This window comes from Aquarana catesbeiana, linkage group LG01 (genome assembly GCF_042186555.1).
Source record: "Aquarana catesbeiana isolate 2022-GZ linkage group LG01, ASM4218655v1, whole genome shotgun sequence".
NCBI lineage: Eukaryota > Metazoa > Chordata > Amphibia > Anura > Ranidae > Aquarana > Aquarana catesbeiana.
Genome location: NC_133324.1, coordinates 131,665,813 through 131,686,928, shown reverse-complemented (window position 1 = coordinate 131,686,928; position 21,116 = coordinate 131,665,813). Strand labels below are relative to the sequence as shown.

At 40.2% G+C, this 21,116-nt stretch overlaps 1 protein-coding gene across 1 annotated transcript in view; it reads left to right on the top strand.

Moving 5' to 3' along the window:
• PDE8B (phosphodiesterase 8B) overlaps positions 1-21,116 on the top strand; it is a 254,283-nt gene that overhangs the window by 178,809 nt on the left and 54,358 nt on the right. The window contains exons 4-10 of the mRNA XM_073623914.1: positions 3,573-3,632; positions 6,596-6,653; positions 10,974-11,062; positions 14,088-14,166; positions 16,674-16,814; positions 17,395-17,483; positions 18,614-18,674. Of these exons, the coding sequence (XP_073480015.1) occupies positions 3,573-3,632; positions 6,596-6,653; positions 10,974-11,062; positions 14,088-14,166; positions 16,674-16,814; positions 17,395-17,483; positions 18,614-18,674 (577 nt within the window). The remainder of the gene's footprint in view (positions 1-3,572; positions 3,633-6,595; positions 6,654-10,973; positions 11,063-14,087; positions 14,167-16,673; positions 16,815-17,394; positions 17,484-18,613; positions 18,675-21,116) is intronic.

Here is a 21,116-nt window from a genome sequence, read left to right as displayed (position 1 = left end):
TATACTGTACCTATTCATCACTGACCATTACAGAGAACAGAGTGCTAAGATGAGAATGTATGGGCAGCCTGAAGGGATTTGTCTCAAAATAGTTTGATCAACTTATATAAAGCACCATTTTTGTCCTGAGACACAAACAGATCATTTTTACAAGGACAGTCTGTGAGTTCCCATGAACCTGACCTCCATCATAGATTTATTGCAGCTATGCTCACATGTAATATTCTGTATTTCCTCAATGATGAAATGGGTGTTATGCCATAATTCATTCAAAGTTATGATTTCTTGGAGTATTTTTTATCTAGGAACTAATTAATCATTTAGACCCTCTTCTAGACTAAGAATCTGGTCACAGAATGACTAATATCCATCTTTAAACCCACCCAGTTGGGCAGGATAAAAGCAATTCTAAAATTGCTATCTTGGATTTAAAATTATAGACCCTGTTTACAGTAAATTCTGCCAGTGCTAATTAGAGTACCAAAGTTCTTCTAGCTTAACAAAATCTTTTTACTGGTTTAAACCTTCTTGGTGGAAATACTGTGAGATGCCGTGTACATAGCACTCCAGTGACTGTAGTACCTATTGTTTCCAGTGATTGTTGACTCCTTTCTGACAATGCTAGATCCCTGGTTGTCTCTAGTTTTCAAACTTCCTGAGTCTCTGACCAAGAGTAAGTGTGCAGCCAGAGCTTTTGATCTGTAGACTTCTATACAGCAGTGACACCGAGTATCGAAACCATCAGATCACCATAGTGAGCCCCATAGAAATGAGGCCATTGCAGACTCAATTTGCCTAAAGTATTTCCTAGGGATCCACACTGGGCATGACAAAGCATATACAATATGGTGGGGAGCAACGTCATTTTTATGAGATTAATCCACACGAGGGAGAGGGGGAGGTGGGACCATGCCGACAATCGCTGCTTTGTTAGATTCAATTACGGTTAATGTAGTCTGATGCTTTGGAGGAGATCACTACCCCCAAATATTTGGCAGAAGAAGTCCACCGTAGTGGTGAGTCCGGGTCAACCATGACTTCCACCTCTCCATCAATCGGCAGGATGAGGGATTTATCAGAGTTAACCTTCACAATTGTCAAGGGAGAATACAAGGAAGGCAGGGCCAGAGCTTCCTAAAGGGAAGGACTGGGGTCATTCGAAAAAAGGATCATGTCATTGGCGTATAGTGCCACTTTTTCAATGACAGTACCTACTGGTATACCTTTTAATAAGGGGAGAATTACATATGGCTTGGGCTATTGGCTCCATCATTAGCATAAATAACACCAGGAAGAGCCTTATAAAGGATCTTGACCCAGTTACGGAAACGTGGCCCAAAACCCAGTACCTCCAGCACAGTGTGAGGGACGTAATGCGAAGTTCCAGGTCTCTGCGGGCCTTTGCCAAAATAGAATAGTTTTCCCCAGTAGGAGAAGATACAAAATCGGAAGCTGCCTCGGACTCAGCACGCTCAAGCAAGGTCAGTTGGGAATTATACTCGACTCTTGCAAATTTGATGGCTGAAATGTATTGAGCTCGGGTAAATGCTTTAAGAGGCATCCCACACCATCTGGGGGGATGCTGAGGATTCATTCATCACCCAGTATTGTACGTTTGAGTCCTACAGCAGCTCCAATACCCTCTCATTAAGAAGCCATTTGGAATCTAGGCGCCAGCAGCCCAGGGATTTACCTCCTCCAACCTTTACAATAAGTTCCATCGGAGAGTGGTCCGAAATGCTTGCAGACAAGTAGGAAACTACCTGTATGGCGGATAGCATCAGCCTAGAGCTAAACGCTAAGTCAATGCGTAAACCAGATTTATGGGAGGCGGAATAATGTGAGTAAAAATGGTCTAGTGGAAATTTGAATCTGCAAATCTCTGTCAGGTCAAAGGTGTGAGCCCAGGACCCAAGGTCTACACTGGACGTTCTCTGAGGGTTGGAGTAGTCTAAGTCAGCCTGCGATACAGCATTCAAATCCCGAGCCCATATAACTCTAGTTATCTGTAGTGGAGCCAGTTTCTCCTGGATGGTATATAAAGTTCCTCAGCCTTTTTCCAGGAGAAAAAGGCTGAGGAATATATACATTGACAAACACGTATTTCACAGTACCAATTTCTAGAACTAAAAATTTAAACCTACCCCCTGGATCTGAACATACATGTATTACCTTATACGCAAGGGATTTATTCAGAAGAAGAATGGTGCCCCCCCCCCCAGCATAGCTCTAATAGGTGACATGAAATGCCTGTTGCACTCACGCTCTGAAAAAGATGAGTTTCCTGTAAAAAAAGGATATGCGGTTTATGGGTATTAAGGAATTTAAACATTAGAAATCTTTTGATTTTGTTTTTAAGGCCCCTTGTGTTCCAAGATACTAATTTCAGTTCCATAGGGACGCTAAACTATATAAAAAGAGCAAAATGGGAACAGGGTGCAGTGAAGTATGAGTGGAATCTAGAAACCGACCAGAAGGGGGGAAAAGGGGTCTTATCCGTGGGGGGAGTCGCCATACCTCCAAGTTCAGCAACACTGCGTAAAATAATCTTAGAGCACTCCAGCAAGTGAGAATAAACATTAAGTTGGACAATTAGTTACCATACAACATGAACATAGTGGACATAGTAAAGATAGTAAACTCCCTAATGACTAGCGACCCCAACAACTATGCCAGTCAGTTTAATACCCGTAACTAAACAAAAAGTTTGTCTTCTTTGAAGAAGCCCCAGAGAGCGGTAATAGTAGAACCTCTGATACCACTTCAGGGAGGCAGAACTGGAGGGGTTAGGTGTGTAGAACAGTTAACTAGCACGTGAGGTAGCTCCGGTGGAGTAAGGATACAGATTGAGATTAAGTTGCATATAGGACCATGAGGACTGCATATGCCATGGGGCATTATGAAGCAAGGCACCACAAGTAGGGCTATATAAAAATAGTAGCTACCCCAAGGAGTGTGCCATCAGCGACTTGTCTGATGGAACAAGCTTGTCTTGTTTCAGGAGCAAGGGAGCCAAACGGCAACAGGCTTTGTAGTAAGGAGGCAGAATGAACCGGATAATGGAACACTTAAACAGACAACTTAAAGGAGGGACCCAAAGAGGAGAGGACATTTCCATGGCACGATATGGAAATTAATTTGTGAGTCATAAGCGGAATGTTGTGCTCACCGCAGGGTACTCAGCCATTCATCTGCGTCAGCCGGGCAGTCGAAGAAGCGAACCGAGTCATTATGTGGGACTCAGAGATGTCTAGGGTACAGCATGCTGTATTTAATATTTATTTCACAAAGCCTTTTACGAACATTGGTAAAGGTTTTCCTCTTGCGCTGTAGCTCAGCCAAAAAATTTGGGAATAGTAGGACAGAGGTATTGTCGTACGAAAGTGTGGAGTGTTTGCGAGCTTCCGAGAGAATCCTATCCCGATCTCGGTAATTGAGAAAGAGGACCAAGAAGGGTTGAGTATTTGTTCAAGGGAGAATACATCCTGTACCAAAGTTTTAACACAATTTCTGATTGCTTGGATTATAGTGCACCACTGCTATTGCCATCTAAATGTTTCATTCTTTTGCAGATCGATACGTGCAACAAAGCCATCAGAGCACACTACAATCCTTGCTGTTGTCCCACGATTGTAAGTTTGTGTTTTTATTTTTTTGCTTTCCTATTGATCAATGTCTTTCCTGTAAAACTATTAGTATTTTATTCTTTTTTAGGTTCAGTTTTAAAGTAAACCTCTTATAAACCTGGGCAGTTTTAACTGAACGTATCATGAAGAAATGCATAGAGAATAACTTTAGTGAAAACCATGTGTTAAAATCATAAGGAGATCTGGAGACAGAAGCAGTTGAGGTTGTATATTTCTTGTATAAGCCAAGACCAGCTTCTCTCCTCCCATGAATTCCAACTATTGATCAATGCGGCTATCCATCACATTACTAAACCAGCTGTAAGTTGTGGGAGAAGGTGAACTAAACCCACTTTATAAATACTTGCGCTGCAACGGTTCAAAGCCTATGAGCTCCCTCGCTAGTGCCGAAATCTGCTCTCTGCCTTCTTCCATGTTTTGGGTCTTCAACCATCTTGATTGGCCAGCGTGGAAGGGCATGGCTCCCTTGCATATGCATGGGACTTATTTGTCCCGGCATCAGACATTTGCCGGAATTGTAATCTGAGCTATGCATATGCAGCTCAGTGTACAGTGTAAAGAAGATTGTGAGGTAAGAAGCCTTTATTGTAGAAGAGATATAGTATGCCTCTTATGTAATAAAAACAAATCGTCCCTACTCCCAATTTTTTTAGTTTCCAGGTTACAGTTTTGTCTTAGTGAACATGTACTTTATACATAGAGGACAAAGCAACAGATTCCATTTAAGGTAGGGTTGCACTGATACTGATACTAGTATCGGTATTGGTGCCAATACAAAGCATTTTTATGAGTACTTGTACTTGTGCAAATGCTCCGATGCTTGACCCGATACATGGGCAGTCTCAAGGATGATCGTGCGGTGATGGGGGCAGTTACAAGCACCGATATCCCTTTTTAGCTTTTCTAATAGCTGCTTCTCCTCCTCTCCTTCCTGCAGCTGTCAGGGAGATCGGTGCTTGTAACTGCCCCCATCGCCGCATCAGTCAACCCCCTCTGTGCTCCCTGGGTCCTTCTCTGGGTCCCCCTCTGTGCTCCCCATGTCCTGCTTTGAGGCCCAACTTGTTTCATCTTCGGATCCCCCTCTGTGTTATCCTCCGGGTCCCCCTGCGTCCTCCCCGGCTCTCCGTGTCCAGCTTCTGGTCCCGATCCGTTTTTTCCTCTGGGTCATCCTCCGGGTCCCCCTGGGTCCTTCCCGACTCTCCGCGTGCTCCTCTGGTCCCCCTCTGTCCTCCTCTGGCCCCCCCCCCCCCATCCCAGATCTTTCAGGATGCAAAGGAGTCTGTCATTTACAGTCCATTTATAACTGAAACATTGTAACCTGTGTTTACGATGTTTCAGTTTATGAATGGAGAGGAGTTGCTGTCTCCTGTCCATTCATCTTCAGTGCAGCTGAGGCTGCAGAGAAAGGGACTGGGGAATCTGTGTCCTCAGTCCCTTTTCCTGACTCAAAGGGGAGCTATCAGGGGTCTTGGTGATATCTCACTAAAGCTCACTAAAGCCCCCCCCATAAATAGTGTAAAAAAAAAAAAAAATTATAAAATAAAACACTGACACTGTCCACTCCCCCCCTAAAAAAAGACAGCATTGTAAAAAAAAAAAAATAACACAAAAAATAATGTTGTGAAAAATATTTTAAAAAATGTATTGAAAAAAAAAATTGTAAAAAATAAATATAAAAATAAAAATACTTTGCTTGTCCATAACTAAGGGAAAAGCTTAGAGATCGCTCACCACCAAGAGAGCCACTCTACACCTCCAGCTCAAGAGCAGCCAGGTGCATTAGCAGTTCTCTACGGAGTAAAACCTGTATTACGCAGATGGAACTTTTCCTATCTGTTTTTGCTGTACTATCAATCCTATGGGAGGATAGCTTTTGTAACGTTCATTCCTAGCAGCCAAAAGGTTAGCAAGTCCTAAAATTTTCAATCAAGTTCCACAGATGGGGGCATCCTATGCTTCCTCACCCCATCCAAGTTTAAAACCCTAAATAAACAAACACCACCTGGACTAATTCTTGAGTCTGCATAAAAGCTGCAAAAATTCCTGTTGGCTGGCTATGTGCATAAGGGAGGACCCGAAATCGAGCACAATAATATGGTGAGGGCAGATTTCTGCCAGTCACTGGCTGTGTCACGCCCCTCCAACCTATGTTTTGGAATAAGAGGGAAGTAAAGCCTCCATCAATCAAGAAGTAATATTCCGCCCTCATTGTGTTTAGCTGGTTAGTGGGCATGGAGGAGAAGGGAGGGAGTTGGCTGTCATTTAGCACTGTGTATACTCCCACGTGTGACTCTATAGTCACATTTATCATATATAAAACGATGCAGCGCAAAATTCAACATAGAATAAATAATATGTGGCAAAGTCCTTCTCTTCCACCATTTCTTTATAAAATATATCAAAATGATGTGAGGTCTTCCAAAGTCTGCGCTGGGGGCATAGGTGTTAGGGGTGGAAGGAGACAGTTTTAAGGCTAGTTAAGTGTTTAGCTGGAATTCCACTTTAAAGCAGTAGTACAACTAACACATTATACCAAACTTACCTTTTAAAAGAAGCGCTCCAGTGGTGCACTGTCCCCGCTGCCAGTGCTTCCACCTTCACTCAGTCTTTCTTCCGGGTTTGCACACTGTGGTCTCCTGAATGGCCGGGTCACAATGACATCACTCCTGTGCATGCGCATAGAAGTCACAATCACTGCATAGTGCGCTGCATTCCACAATACACTCTGTGTGCCCTGAATGCAGAGCATCACTGTGCATGTGCCAGTGATATAATTGGCTTTTGTTGATATGAACATCTTCTAAAGGTTGCACATTTAGGAAACATCCATTGTATGGACAGGTAAGCCTTACTGTAAGCTTACCTGGAGGTACAGGTGTAAAGCGAGTATTTACTGCTGCTTTAAGTAAATAATATGTATTCATAGGAATATTTCTGTTTTGTTGCAGAGCATCTGATCAAGAAGAAACGTCGGTCCTTCCTCTCCTGCATGCTGGCTTTAACAGGGTGAGGACATTTAACCATGCTAGTTATTGTAGTCTGTACAAGAAAATGGTGACTCAGGAAACATTTTCAGATCTTCATTGGGCTTAGGCAGGTCATAGACTTTAAACCCAGTTGTGCAGGATCTGATCTCCCTCAACCTACATTTACTCTAAAAAGGTCACAAAAATGGACAGTTTGGAAAGCTGTCACTCTATTCCTCCAGGTAGCATTCACAAGATTGTTACAATAGTAAAATAGTGGTGGGATACTCTCCCCTTCCTTCTGCTTCTATAGACTTAATACTAGGGGTGAAGGACTGCTCTCCCCTCCCTTTTTTTCTGTTTCAATCTTTTTGTTAAGATATCAAATAATAAAAGAACATTTTAAGTAAAAAAAGTCAAGTACAAAAATAGAACCGTCAGCATAGTCAAAGTATAAACAGTAACAACCATAACATATGTGGAGAATGGGGGGTCCAACCATGGACCCATAAAAAGTCCATAAGCAAGTATGAGAAACTACATCAAAATGAACAACCATGAAGAGTCCCATGTTGCCTAACATATGAGCTATATTTCTAGAAAAGGCTAGACCAAAAATGGGCCTTATTTATAGGCATGCAGAAAGGGTCAGGCAGGACTACCCCTGCCCACCCCTCCGACTGGGCAAGTGAAAACCATAATAATATAAGATTTAACTCATATATTAAACACTAAGGTACCAAGCCATTGGGTGAAGGACTGCTCGTCCTTCCGTTTTTTCAGGACATCAACCTGAGCCAGGAATTTACCACCTATTAATAGTTAAAATAGAGTGCTGTGTTATATTTTGCTATAATAAAGGGTAATAAAAGAAGAAAGAGAAACACAATAGACCGATTCAATAAAAAAAAGTGGTCTATTGAGACATATACATTATATTGCCAGAGTTGCCCAAATAGGCACCACCATCCCTAAAATTACAAAATAGCAAAAAACTCCACCATACATGGGACTTTAAAGGTGCCTGACAATATATTACATATACACTACTGTTAAAATGTCATTGATTTATTCAATTCATATAAAACATTAATAATGTAACATGACATAGCCCAGCATGGATTCTTTTATACGTTCAAAAATGTATTACACACAAGTTTTGCAAATTTGGTTCACAGCTTGTCTTTGATCTTCCTGTCAGTGCCATTCTGCATGTATAGATTATATGATCTGAACCATAAAGGAAAGGAAAGGAGAAAGCAGACAAGTGGTACATAATAAGGTTGAAAGATCAACGACAGGCTGTGAAACAAATTTATTACATTTTTATGTACCGGGAATATATATTTTTATTTTATAAAGAAAGCCATGCTAGACTACGTCATTTTACATTTTTAATGTTTATATTGCAGCTCTGCTTAGAAACCAATCAACTTCCTTTATTTTTGTCAAAGCTTAATTGAACACGCTGAAATTAGAAGCTGATTGGCCACCATGCACAGCTGCATCAGATTTTGCACTCTCCAGTCTTAGTAAATCAACCCCACACGGTGGATCATTTTACCATGCCCACTTGCTCTACATGACAAAATTAATTTCAATATTCATGAAAAGAAATGAATAATAATTGCCAGAAAAAAAAACAGACTGTGAAAACACGACACTAAAGGTCAGTGGAGAAGTGCCGTCTTATATTATTGGTCCCTTGAAAATCACCTTCTTGCATTGCTGATAAGTGTAAAAGTGTCTCCTTACATTGGATGCCAGTGAAAAATAGTCCCCTAACATTGATGGCCAGTGTTGGTGGGAGATCAAGATTTATCATTTCTCATAGCTCAAGAACACCTAGCAACCCTTGGAGGACCCCTTGATGAGAAAGGCTGCTTTAGACACTTGTCTCAACAACACACGTCTCAGTTGGAAGATGTTCCTATTCTGGTGACAACTCCAAATTATAGAATTTTCTTTATTTTCAGTCCCGGTAACAATGGTCATTAGGATACATAAAGAAGGCAAATAATAACCTAGGCAGCAATGACAACCTGAAAGGGGTACTGACCCTATCCACATTCCACCCTAGACCTAAAAAGAAACACTTTAAATTATCAAATCAATGACTTTGTGAGACTTTGGTGAAACAAGTTTGAGATTAGCTTTCTACAATATAGAAACTGAAAAGTCTTTTTTTTAAGGCAAACTCTACTTTTTTTTCAAAACATTGATGTCACACACACATTGGCTAAACAAGCCTTTTTGTAGCTTCTAGTTCTGTGCAAAAAACATCCTATAAAATCTCATTTTCTGCTTTAATGATTGGCTCACTATGCTGGCAGAAGTCTAAAGTTGGATTACCTGCACACATAGATTATTCCAGCATAAGTGGTTTATGGATGTTTGCTACAACCAATAATGTGCCATGTTACATAGTTACATAGTAGGTGAGGTTAAAAAAAGACACAAGTCCATCAAGTCCAACCTATGTGTGTGATTATGTGTCAGTATTGCATTGTATATCCCTGTATGTTTTGGTCATTCAGGTGCTTATCTAATAGTTTCTTGAAGCTATCAATGCTCCCCGCTGAGACCACCGCCTGTGGCAGGGAATTCCACATCCTTGCCGCTCTTACAGTAAAGAACCCTCTACGTAGCTTAAGATTAAACCTCTTTTCTTCTAATTTTAATGAGTGGCCACGAGTCTTGGTAAACTCTCTTCTGCGAAAAAGTTTTATCCCTATTGAGGGGTCACCAGTCCGGTATTTGTAAATTGAAATCATATCCCCTCTCAAGCGTCTCTTCTCCAGAGAGAAAAAGTTCAGTGCTCGCAACCTTTCCTCATAACTAATATCCTCCAGACCCTTTATTAGCTTTGTTGCCCTTCTTTGTACTCGCTCCATTTCCAGTACATCCCTCCTGAGGACTGGTGCCCAGAACTGGACCGCATACTCTAGGTGCGGCCGGACCAGAGTCTTGTAGAGCGGGAGAATTATTGTTTTATCTCTGGAGTTGATCCCCCTTTTAATGCATGCCAATATTCTGTTTGCTTTGTTAGCAGCAGCTTGGCATTGCCTGCCATTGCTGAGCCTATCATCTACTAGGACCCCCAGGTCCTTTTCCATCCTAGATTCCCCCAGAGGTTCTCCCCCCAGTGTATAGATTGCATTCATATTTTTGCCACCCAAATGCATTATTTTACATTTACATTGAACCTCATTTGCCATGTAGTCGCCCACCCCATTAATTTGTTCAGGTCTTTTTGCAAGGTTTCCACATCCTGCGGAGAAGTTATTGCCCTGCTTAGCTTAGTATCGTCTGCAAATACAGAGATTGAACTGTTTATCCCATCCTCCAGATCGTTTATGAACAAATTAAATAGGATTGGTCCCAGCACAGAACCTTGGGGAACCCCACTACCCACCCCTGACCATTCTGAGTACTCCCCATTTATCACCACCCTCTGAACTCGCCCTTGTAGCCAGTTTTCAATCCATGTACTCACCCTATGGTCCATGCCAACAGACCTTATTTTGTACAGTAAACGTTTATGGGGAACTGTGTCAAATGCTTTTGCAAAATCCAGATACACCACGTCTACAGGCCTTCCTTTATCTAGATGGCAACTCACCTCCTCATAGAAGGTTAATAGATTGGTTTGTATGGCTGTAAAAATCCATGTCAGCTATTTTTGTTATGCCTATTGTTTAAACGCCAGACACAGCGGTCAAGACAACTAGGCAACACAACATGCAAAGATGCAGTTGGCTCATTCTTATGCCCTGTACACACGGTCGGATTTTCCGACGGAAAATGTGTGATAGGACCTTGTTGTTGGAAATTCCGACCGTGTGTGGGCTCCATCACACATTTTCCATCGGATTTTCCGACACACAAAGTTTGAGAGCAGGATATAAAATTTTCCGACAACAAAATCCGTTGTCGGAAATTCCGATCGTGTGTACACAAATCCGACGGACAAAGTGCCAGGCATGCTCAGAATAAATAAAGAGATGAAAGCTATTGGCCACTGCCCCGTTTATAGTCCCGACGTACGTGTTTTACGTCACCGCGTTTAGAATGATCGGATTTTCCGACAACTTTGTGTGACCATGTGTATGCAAGACAAGTTTGAGCCAACATCCGTCGGAAAAAATCCTAGGATTTTGTTGTCGGAATGTCCGAACAAAGTCCGACCGTGTGTACGGGGCATAAAACTCAGCAGCCTGCTGTCTATCCTGAACGGACACCACCCCCAATGACACGGGGGGGGGGAGACTTTCTCAACAAAGCTGTAGTTTAAATGTAGTGATTGTTTATGAATACTGTCATTTTAAAACAAGCAGCAATTTATTAATATATTTTTCAGAGATTTTATGAGAAAAACAGTATGATTGCCTGTTACAATGAGCTTATCCAGATAGAACATGGGGAGGTGCGCTCACACTTCAAACTGAGGTATGTATGCATATTCTTGTTGAAAATGATGTTAATATAAATGCAGTATGACCAGCATAATGGATGCGTGTCAAGTTCAGTGCACCTATAACAAGATGTATGTGGGAGATGAGTTATTTTTAAATATTTTCTTTTTTATATTAAAGAAACACTCCACTTATAAAGATTGGTTTATTATTTTATTGTCCAAAGAAGTCTTGATCACAGGAGGAAAATCTGCACATTTTTCTGAAGTGTTGTTGTAAAAATCAGGCAGGTTGTTGGAGAAAATCCGTCACACCTAGATTTATGCAAGGATCTGGCCATTCCGTTTTTTTAATTGTTAGAATTTTGCAGGCGTACCTATATAAGATTTATATTTATCCACTTATTGGGCTTTAATTTGTTTACAGATACCTCTTAGAGAGTCAGAGGTGATAGACCAACCTAAGGTTTGACAGCTGCTGCCCTGTCAGCGGTCTGAACTCATCCTGAGAACACATGCTGTATTCCAGCTACGCAGTCAAAACACTGAAGTTAAAAGATAAAAGGGTTTAAAACAACTTTTTGAAATTACATCTACAATATTAATACTGATACAATGTTTTAACAACTGGGTTTAGATCTAATTTATACATAATATGTGGATACACATACACTATATTACCAAAAGTATTGGGACACCTGCCTTTACATGCGCATGAACTTTACTAGTGTCTTAGTCCATAGGGTTCAATATTGAGTTGGCCCACCCTTTGCAGCTATAACAGCTTCAACTCTTCTCGGAAGGCTGTCCACAAGGCCAGTCAAGTTCCTCAACCCAAACTCACTCATTCATGTCTTTATGGACATTGCTTTGTGCACTGGTCCAAACCATTTGGTGGAGGGGGGAATATGGTGTGGGGTTGTTTTTCAGGGGTTGGGATTGGTCCTTTAGTTCCAGTGAAGGAAACTCTGAAGGCATCAGCATACCAAGACATTTTGGCCAATTTCATTCTCCCAATTTTGTGGGAACAGTTTGGGGATGGCCCCTTCCTGTTCCAACATGACTGCACACCAGTGCATAGAGACATGGATGAGCGAGTTTGGGGTGGAGGAACTTGACCGGCCTACACAGAGTCCTGACCTCAACCCGATAGATCACCTTATTAGAATTATGAATTAGAGCGGAGACTGCAAGCCAGGCCTTCTTGTCCACTTTAGTGCCGGACCTCACAAATGCGGTTCTGGAAGAATGGTCAAATAATGGTCAAACACACTTCTAAACCTTGTGGGCAGCCTTCCCAGAAGAGTTGAAGCTGTTATAGCTGCAAAGGGTGGGCCAACTAAATACTGAACCCTACGAACTAAGACTGAGATGCCATTAAAGTTCATGTGCATGTAAAGGCAGGCATCTCAATACTTTTGGTAATATAATGTATATGCACTGAATAAGTAAGCCTGCCCAAGTATGTATAATTTATGACCAAATATTAATATTCTTGCATAAACTCAGTCGTTAATGGTCCTCTTTAATGACAAGCTGAGACATCCAATTCCTCTTAATGCTATCATGGGCCAGTTAAAGTATTCAGATGTTTGCTTTACAGTCTAAAATAAACCTGCCATGAAAGAATTATTGGGGGATGTCATTGCTGGCCTTTTGACTAGGTTTCTGATTTTGAGTGACAGACTCATAGGACGAATGCTTTATACAAGTGGCAGAAAAGTTTAAGAATTCCTTATATCTATACATTGTCCATGTCAGCTATTAAAACAGCATTGAAACCAAGCATCTGCATGGAGCAGAGACATGGCAGGCTCCATTATTCTCTCACAAAAGGTTACATTTTATTGGTTCTTAACCAATAGTAAACTCATGCAAGTCACCTGGACTGTGATATTGTCAAAGGTCTTTAGCTAGCAAAATCCACACAGCCCAAACTTCTAAGCAGTCCTCTCCCCCTAAAACCATAAAGGTTTTGCTATTGGAAGTAAAACATGTTTACTTAAATGCTTCCCTTAAATATGTTTAAAAAACTTGGTAGTATTAGATTATGTAAACACGTTGCTGGCATCTTGTAATGATGTAAAATATCTTCTATTAAAGTAGAACTGTGGCCTCCCATTAAAAAATGTGCTGCAGCACTTACCGTAATTATAAGGGCATCTGCAATGACAGTTTTCTCTTAGCCCTCCTACAAAGTCCCACAAATACTTGGAGAGCCTGCAAGCAAAGTCCACCAAATGCAGCTTCTAGTCTGGCAATGATGCTAAACCACTCCTGAATTCAGAGCAGAGGTGCCACTCTCGTGTAGGCAGTGTCAGTCATCTAGCACCTGGGCATACCAATTCTTCCCTATGGCATTTTAGATTGACAGCACTGTTTTTTATGCTGAAACCCTTCCACTGTAGGCTGTAGTGTTGGGGAGAGGGGGCATGTGAGACCCACATGAAGGAGGTTTTGGCTCAGGGAAGGTAAAGGAAGTTTTTGTTTACTTTATGTGGCTTGTGCTTTCCATAGTAATTGGATTTGTGGCTTGTTTAGAATGTCATACATAAGTTGCACTATAATATATAGATAATGGTGCTGCTGTTGTTTACGAAAAGGGCCTCAAAAGATCAGGGTATGTCTATGTTAGTATATGTTATCTCATAAGTCTGCAATCCTACCCAGGAGAACAGTGCAAAGCTTGCAGGAGTTGGGTGCTATAGATAATATAAAGGTTAATGGAGTGGGTTCACTGACATGAGCACATATTCAGCATTTTCTGGATAATCTTAGCCGTCAGGGACTGAGTTTATGTGTGACTTAGAGTTGTTCTTTAAAACTGATTTGCAAAATATAAAGAGACAATAACAATCTCCACACATTAAATTGCATTACTTCTTTTTTGGCTGGACATTCTACTCTACAGTGATATTGATCTTAGGAAGTTAAATAGCTCGTACTAAAGTGAGTTTGGCCAGTGGGAGGTTTCCATTAATGCGTCTATATCAATTTTGGACGTGAAAGCCTCTTTTGTGCATAACTTAATAATAATCATTGACTGTGTGTTTGTTGTAGGTCCTGCAATTCAATATTTACAGCATTGGAACACTGCCAAGAAGCCATAGAGATTACAAGTGAAGAACATGTCATACAGGTACAGATAAGTTATTTATGCAATTAATTAGTAGTGTTCAGGTATGGTCATGTTTATTGTTGGAGTATATTACTTTCAGAAGTTTGACAAGAGACCTGGCACAGCCACGAGAGTAGATAAGCGTGGTTGTAATGAGATAAATGCCACTCAAAAGAGATTAAAGTAGTTCCAGCTAACACCTGACTACACACGTACATATATATGAGAAGTATTTCCCTGCCACAAAGGTCTGTACTGTATTCATATCTACACTGCCATGCGACACATGTCAGAGCCTGTAGGACATGCCACGGTGGTGTATCTTTCCAGTTTCTTGGACTATTTTTGAACCCTATTACTGATGATGCCCACCATGAACAATCTCCTTCCTCTAGGCCAGTCTTTCTCAGCCTTTTTAATATGGAGTAAGCCTTGAAATAACTTTCCAGGCACATAGAACCGCTGCAGATAATACTATTCCTACAGCTCAGGGTCCATTAGCATGATGAGGGAAGACTTCCCCTTACATTTGTGGTCAGTGGGAAAAAGTCCCCCCCTTCATTACAGATTGTTGAAAAGATCATTAGCGAACGTGGTTACCTTTCTGAGAGGCAGAAATTGCTCAGGAATATCCTAGCAACCTCTGGTGGAACCCTAGGGTCGACGACCAAGGGCACAGAGTGATGGTAGCATCTTCTCTTTCAATATAGACATCTGTGAATTCATGATACCATCAATAAAATGCAGCTCCCCAACACCAGCAGCACTCATGCAGCCCCACAGAAGGACACGGCCACCACCATGTTTCACTGTAGGCACCATGCATTTTTCTTTGTACTCCTCACCTTTGCGACGCCATACAATTTTAAAACCATCAGTTAAAAACTCATGTATCTTGGTCTCATCACTCCATAGTAGAGAGTCCCAGTAGTCTTCTTCTTTTTCAGCATGGGTCCTGGCAAATTCTAGGTGGGCTTTTTTGTGCATGGGCTTTAGGAAAGGCTTCCTTCTTGGATAACACCCATGCATGCCATTCCTCTGCAGTGACGCTGTATTGTGTCACGGGAAACAATCACCCTAGTTTCGCTTTCTACTTTAGCTAACTGCAGTAAACTTGCATGGCAATTTCTTCAACCCTTCTCATCGTAAGACACTCCTGTCGAGGTGTTAACTTCTGTGGATGGCCTGGACGTCTCTGTTAGATGGTTGCAGTTCCATCACGTTTAATTTTGTATCACTTTTGCTACAGTATTCTGACTGATAAGTAAAGCTTTGCTGATCTTCTTGTAGCCTTCACCTTTCTTGTGTAAAGAAAATTTTTTTTTTTCTCAGGCATTGTGACATTACTCTTCCATGTGGTGCCATTGCTGACAGCATGAAATGGGAAGGGGTTTTCTTTGTTAAGTAACGCCCTTTTATAATCAACTGTCTACTGGACGTCTATTTAATGAATAGTTAGACTCACCTGAAGTTGAATTCTTGTTAATTAGGATTTTGTTGTCTAAAATTTAGCTTTATTCCTAAGACTTTCATTGGGGTTTATTCATTTTTGCAGCATGGTCTTAAATTAATTTGTTAGGAAAAATATTTTTTTGTGCGTGCAAATTAACAAATCTTGGTTGCAATCAATGGCCCGCATTTGTGGGAGTATTTTGTAGTATAGTGTCCCATAGAAAATGTTGATTCTAAAAGTAAAGTAAAGGTTTTCTGACATCTGTTGTGGTGCACTACACAGAGCAGGTAAGTAAAAAAAATGAGACTTTTCAATCACTTTAAGGAGTCCCATGACCAACTGTAAGACTGACCAACATAAAAGAAAACAACATTTAGTTAAAAAAAAAAAATTTATATTATATATATATATATATATATATATATATATATATATATATATATATATATTTTAAAGCCTGGATTTATAGAACCTGGAGAAGGGATCTAAAGGTTGCATCTTTAAACAACTAAAGTATAACCAAAGGCAAAACGTTTTCTTTAGTTTTTAAGTTTTGGGTGAAGATGGATTACAATACCTGTCAGTTCTACCTCTACGTCTGTTAGGGAGAATACCCTCTTTATTTGTTCTGTCTATTATTATTGAAAGTAAAGGTAAAAGAAAATTCCACATTTTGGGCTGTTCCCAGAATAGTAATTAAGGGGAAATCTTCCAATGGTGGCACTAGTTGTGGTGATTTGGGGGCCCCAAGGGTTTTCTTCTCACTTCCTGTTTTTGCTATGAAACATGTAAAAGAAAATTTCCCCAATAGGACACAGATGGCAATAATAAAAAACTGACAGGTGTTATAACCCTCCCCTATTCTATCCGATATGAAAAGAAATTGACTATAGGTCTACTTTAAGTTAACCAATAAAGGGTATAACTAACAAAACACTCTACTACTCCAAAAAAAGATTGACATAATGAACCAGATTCTTGGAAATTTGCTTGGCTTTAATCAGTATAGTTATTATTTTATTTTTTATGCAAGCACTTAATAACTTCACAGTTCTAAGTACTTATAACTTGTCAGTATGTTAATCCAGCTTTTGAGCGGATGATGGGCTATACCAAAGAGGAACTCCTGGGGAAAGAACTGATAGAATTGCCAAAGAGTGACAAGAACCGAGCAGACCTTTTAGATACCATCAATACATGCATCAAAAAGGGAAAGGTAAGCAAACAGTTAGCATTGGCTGCATCAAAACACAACATTTTAATATCCTTCTAAAATTGTCATCCAAATGTCTGATCAACCTGTATTCAGTAAACCAGTAAAGCTGGCCATAGATGGATAGAATTTTGAAAATTCCTTGAATGAACAAATATTTAACAGTGCATGTGGGTTTAGTTCAGTAAAGTCCATTCATTCCAAAATCAAATGTTAAAAGCAAATTACATTTTTTGAACGACATTTAAATGTTCTGAGAATTTCCGTACAAAATTTCCCAAGAATTTTCATTCTGAATTCTATCTGTCTTTGGCCAGCTTTAGAGTAATGTAATAAATGCAACCACTCAACATATTATTCAATGATCTGACTCCAGTGAACTGAAATCCTGTTGGTTGATGTGGCTGACTGCATTTTGCACAATATTGTTCCTTGCACTACTTTACTAAAAAAGAAGGAGGATCTCCTACAACAAGCTGTCATAACTTACCAGTCTGCACCAAAACAAAATCTCCACAGCTTAAAGTGAAGATGTGACCACTTCTATTTAACTTTTTGTTACTTCTATTTACTTTTCTGAAAGGAATGGCAAGGGATTTATTATGCAAGACGGAAATCGGGTGACAGCATTCAGCAACATGTAAGAGTCACTCCTGTAGTCGGACAAGGAGGGTGAGTAGACATCATCAAGTAGACTAACTAAAATTACATTTAAGAAACCTTTTTGTTCCTTTAATGACTTAAGTTGCAGCTTTCTAGAGATCACTTTATTAATGATATTCAAACAGAAGGAGTCCTCAGTGAACTGGAGGATATACTGGGTCACCAGGTTTAAAAAAAAAAGACAGGATCAGAAGAGAAAATGTGATATTTCAGTTTAAAGTGGAAATATTTAACTTCATTTTACCATTTTAGACCTGTTTTATGGTTGAAATAAAAACATCAGCAAATTCAAAGCGAGTAGTAAGGCTGGGTTCATACTTATGCAAATTCGCATGACAAGAGACTGTGATTGGCTCGCAATGGACCTCCAGAGCAGTCGCAGTCCACACTGGAAAAGGGTCCCGTGCGTCTTTTGGCTTTGTTTCAGGTCCAAATTCAGGCAAAAATTCGGACCTCATTGCCCCTGAAACAGAGAACAGGGACGCATCGGACCCCCTGCTGCGAGCCATTGTGAACCTGGCCTAAATGTATATTAGGAGTATGCAGGTTAGGAAAAGAGGAGATTAACTTTAAAGGCCAATTTAGGTCTCTCACATTTTTATCTCATTATAGTCCTGTACCCCATTTCTGATTTGCAACTAGGAAATCGGCTTTTTCCTCTCGTCTCCAGTAGTCTGTGCTTTCAGAGCTAAGTAACAGCCACACATCTCCTCACAAGTGTCCTCACATAGACATGTAGAGAAGGGCAGAGTGTCTGACCACATCATTTACTTTACAGAGTGTACTGGCTCTAACTCATGAAAAGTCATGTTTAGATACCCTGTACAATTGCTCTAACGAAAGTGGAGGTAAGACTATAAAAATAGAAGTTTTTAGTGCATGAGGCCTAAATGTAGAATAGTTCTTGTTTTAAACAGTGCCATGCTGTTCCCTGATACCAAATGGCCTTTGCCATAAAATTTGGGTTTTCTTCTCATTTTGGCTAAACCTTTATATTGATTCGCTGACATGACATTTTCTCTTTTTCCTACAAAATTATGCATAAAATTAATATAAAAAGACGGTCTACAGTACCATTGTCATGTGCATGAAATTGTAGGTAGTACGGTGTAATTGGCTAATTGTTGTCTGTTTACTAGGAAAATTAGACATTTTGTGTCCATCAAGAAGCTTTGCAGTGGCAGTGACAACAATAAACAGGTAAGACCGCTTTAATGTGTCTGTGCAGAATGAAACCACATTTGTTTCCATGGGGTTGATTTACTAAAGGCAGGTAGACTGTGCAAAGTGCAGTTGCTCCAGGGCTTAGCAAATGAGGTACAACTTCCCATTGCAAAGAATCACATGCAAGGAAAATAGAAGAAAAAAAAAACAGCATTTTTGCTTGCACATGATTGGATGATGGAAGTCAGCAGAGCTTCTGCTCATTTATTAAGCTCTGGAGCAACAGCACTTGCAGAGTGCAACTGCACTTTGTAAAGTACAAAGTCTATTTTTCTTTGGCAAATCAACCCATGTCTTCACTTCATTTAATTTACCACACAGTTTTGTTACCAAGCCATAGAGGGTTATATGATTGGTCGAATGCAACAAAGGATCGGGTTATATATTTTTTTCACATTTTCTGAAGGAAATGAATTTAGGTATTAATACTTTTTTATTGTCAAATGCATTCATGCTATATCATCTGTCCTTTTTATATACATATGGCTCCAGTATTCAATGGATTCATACCTGTGAAACCACTTTAGCACTTACAAGCAAATAACCAGTCATAGGATTTTGAGCTGTGCTTTCTAATCATAGAAGCTTCACTCTGAGTAATGTGATTGCTCTAGAACCAGTAAATAGACCAGTAGTCAGTCAGAAGTAAAACTACTTTTGTTGCGTGAGCTATTATAACATGTTTGCTTTAAATAGCAGAATATTTGGTGGAAAATGTCTTTGACGTATTTGGTTCAGTAGCCTAGCTCATCAATGGCCAACATTGATCAAGTCTATTATCTAAATAAAGGGATATGCAAATTTCAAAATATCTTTAGCTCTGCAAAACTCCCCTTTCTTTACCAACTCTTTCTCAGGGGAAGAAACAGGCTTTCGGAATACATGTTCCATAAACACAAAAGAATGCAAAGTCGTAATGTACAAAACAGTAGAAAACAAATAGGCAATCACAGCTTCCAACTGCATAGAGCTCACTAAAGAGAACATACAGCCCCACCTAGTGGCTGAAAACAGAAATTATATTGCCAATAGAGCATTATTATTGTACAATCCAAAACCAGATAGTGACAACCAGCATTCAGTAACCAACAGCATTCTACCCCAATATCCTATCTATAATCAGGTCTACTGGAGCCAAGCCTGGTGCATCAAGCCAACCTAATTTTTTGAGTTTAAAAATAAGAAAGCAGACCTTTATGCTTAGAAATAATGGCAAACCTCAGAATTGATGGACACAACATTTTTTTTCAGATTTTTACACTTCTGCGATATGGAAGTAGAAGGTGTCTGTCCCTGTGTGGGATAGTCTGGTAGAACATGATATCTCATATGTTCTACAAAGTGAGCCACCCTTTAAAAGAACTCAACTCACAAAATACTTACATTTTTGTCTTAACAAAATGCAAAATAAGGAATTAAATATGTTTGTATCACAAAAAAATATTTTATTGAAGAGTAGTGAGAGCTTGGGACACTATCTCTCCAGTTATTCCCATTTTGCTGCAAATCTTATTTTGATTTTATAATGCATTTGAGAGTGAACAGTGGGAACCCCATTACCATAGAGAGTGGGGTCTAAGGGCCCGTTCACACCATGGATCCCCCGTGTGATTCACATGTGATCTGGGTGCAGTGCGATTTCAGCCAATTCATTTGAATACAACTTTACCTTGTGATCCAATGCAGGCAGACACGCTGTGTTTGTGACCTGCGTTTGAAGTGTTGACAGCCATGTACTGACACCCACTGCAGGTCACAAGTATAGTGCATTTTGAACGCAGTGTGGGAAACACAAACTGAATGCGGATTTCCCCCACTGCATTCTGGTGTGAACCTGACCCTTACACCAGATTCATACATTTTCCATGATGCAGTGCTTTTACAGAGAAACACATTTTTGGATTAAGGAAACACTATCAACTTCTTTTAGAGGAAAAAAGAAAGGAGAAAGTAGCTATTCTCTTCATCAGAATATTACAATATCACACACTTATCAAAACAATAGATATGAACAAATAAATATATTTATATTATAGTACCAAATGAAAAGCCAGAAATCATGTGTTAATATATACACTTGAAGTTAACTTAAGGAGCAGTTCCAGCCTGGGGGAAAAAAAATTAAAAGTCATCAGTTACAATACTGCAACTGCTGACTAATATAAGGACGCTTACCTGTCCTGGAATCCCACGATGTCGGCACCAGAAAACGATCCGTCCATTGGCTCCAGGTGCAGGCGTCGGCATCTTCACTAAGGGAAACAGGAAGTGAAGCCTTGCAGCTTTACAGACTGTTTCCTACTGCGCATGCTCAAGTCGTGCTGCGCTTTCTGAATGGTCCCGCTGTCTTCTGGGACCTGTGTGTCTCCTAGAAGGCAGATGGGGGGGGTGGAATTGCGTAGATAACCACTCAACAAT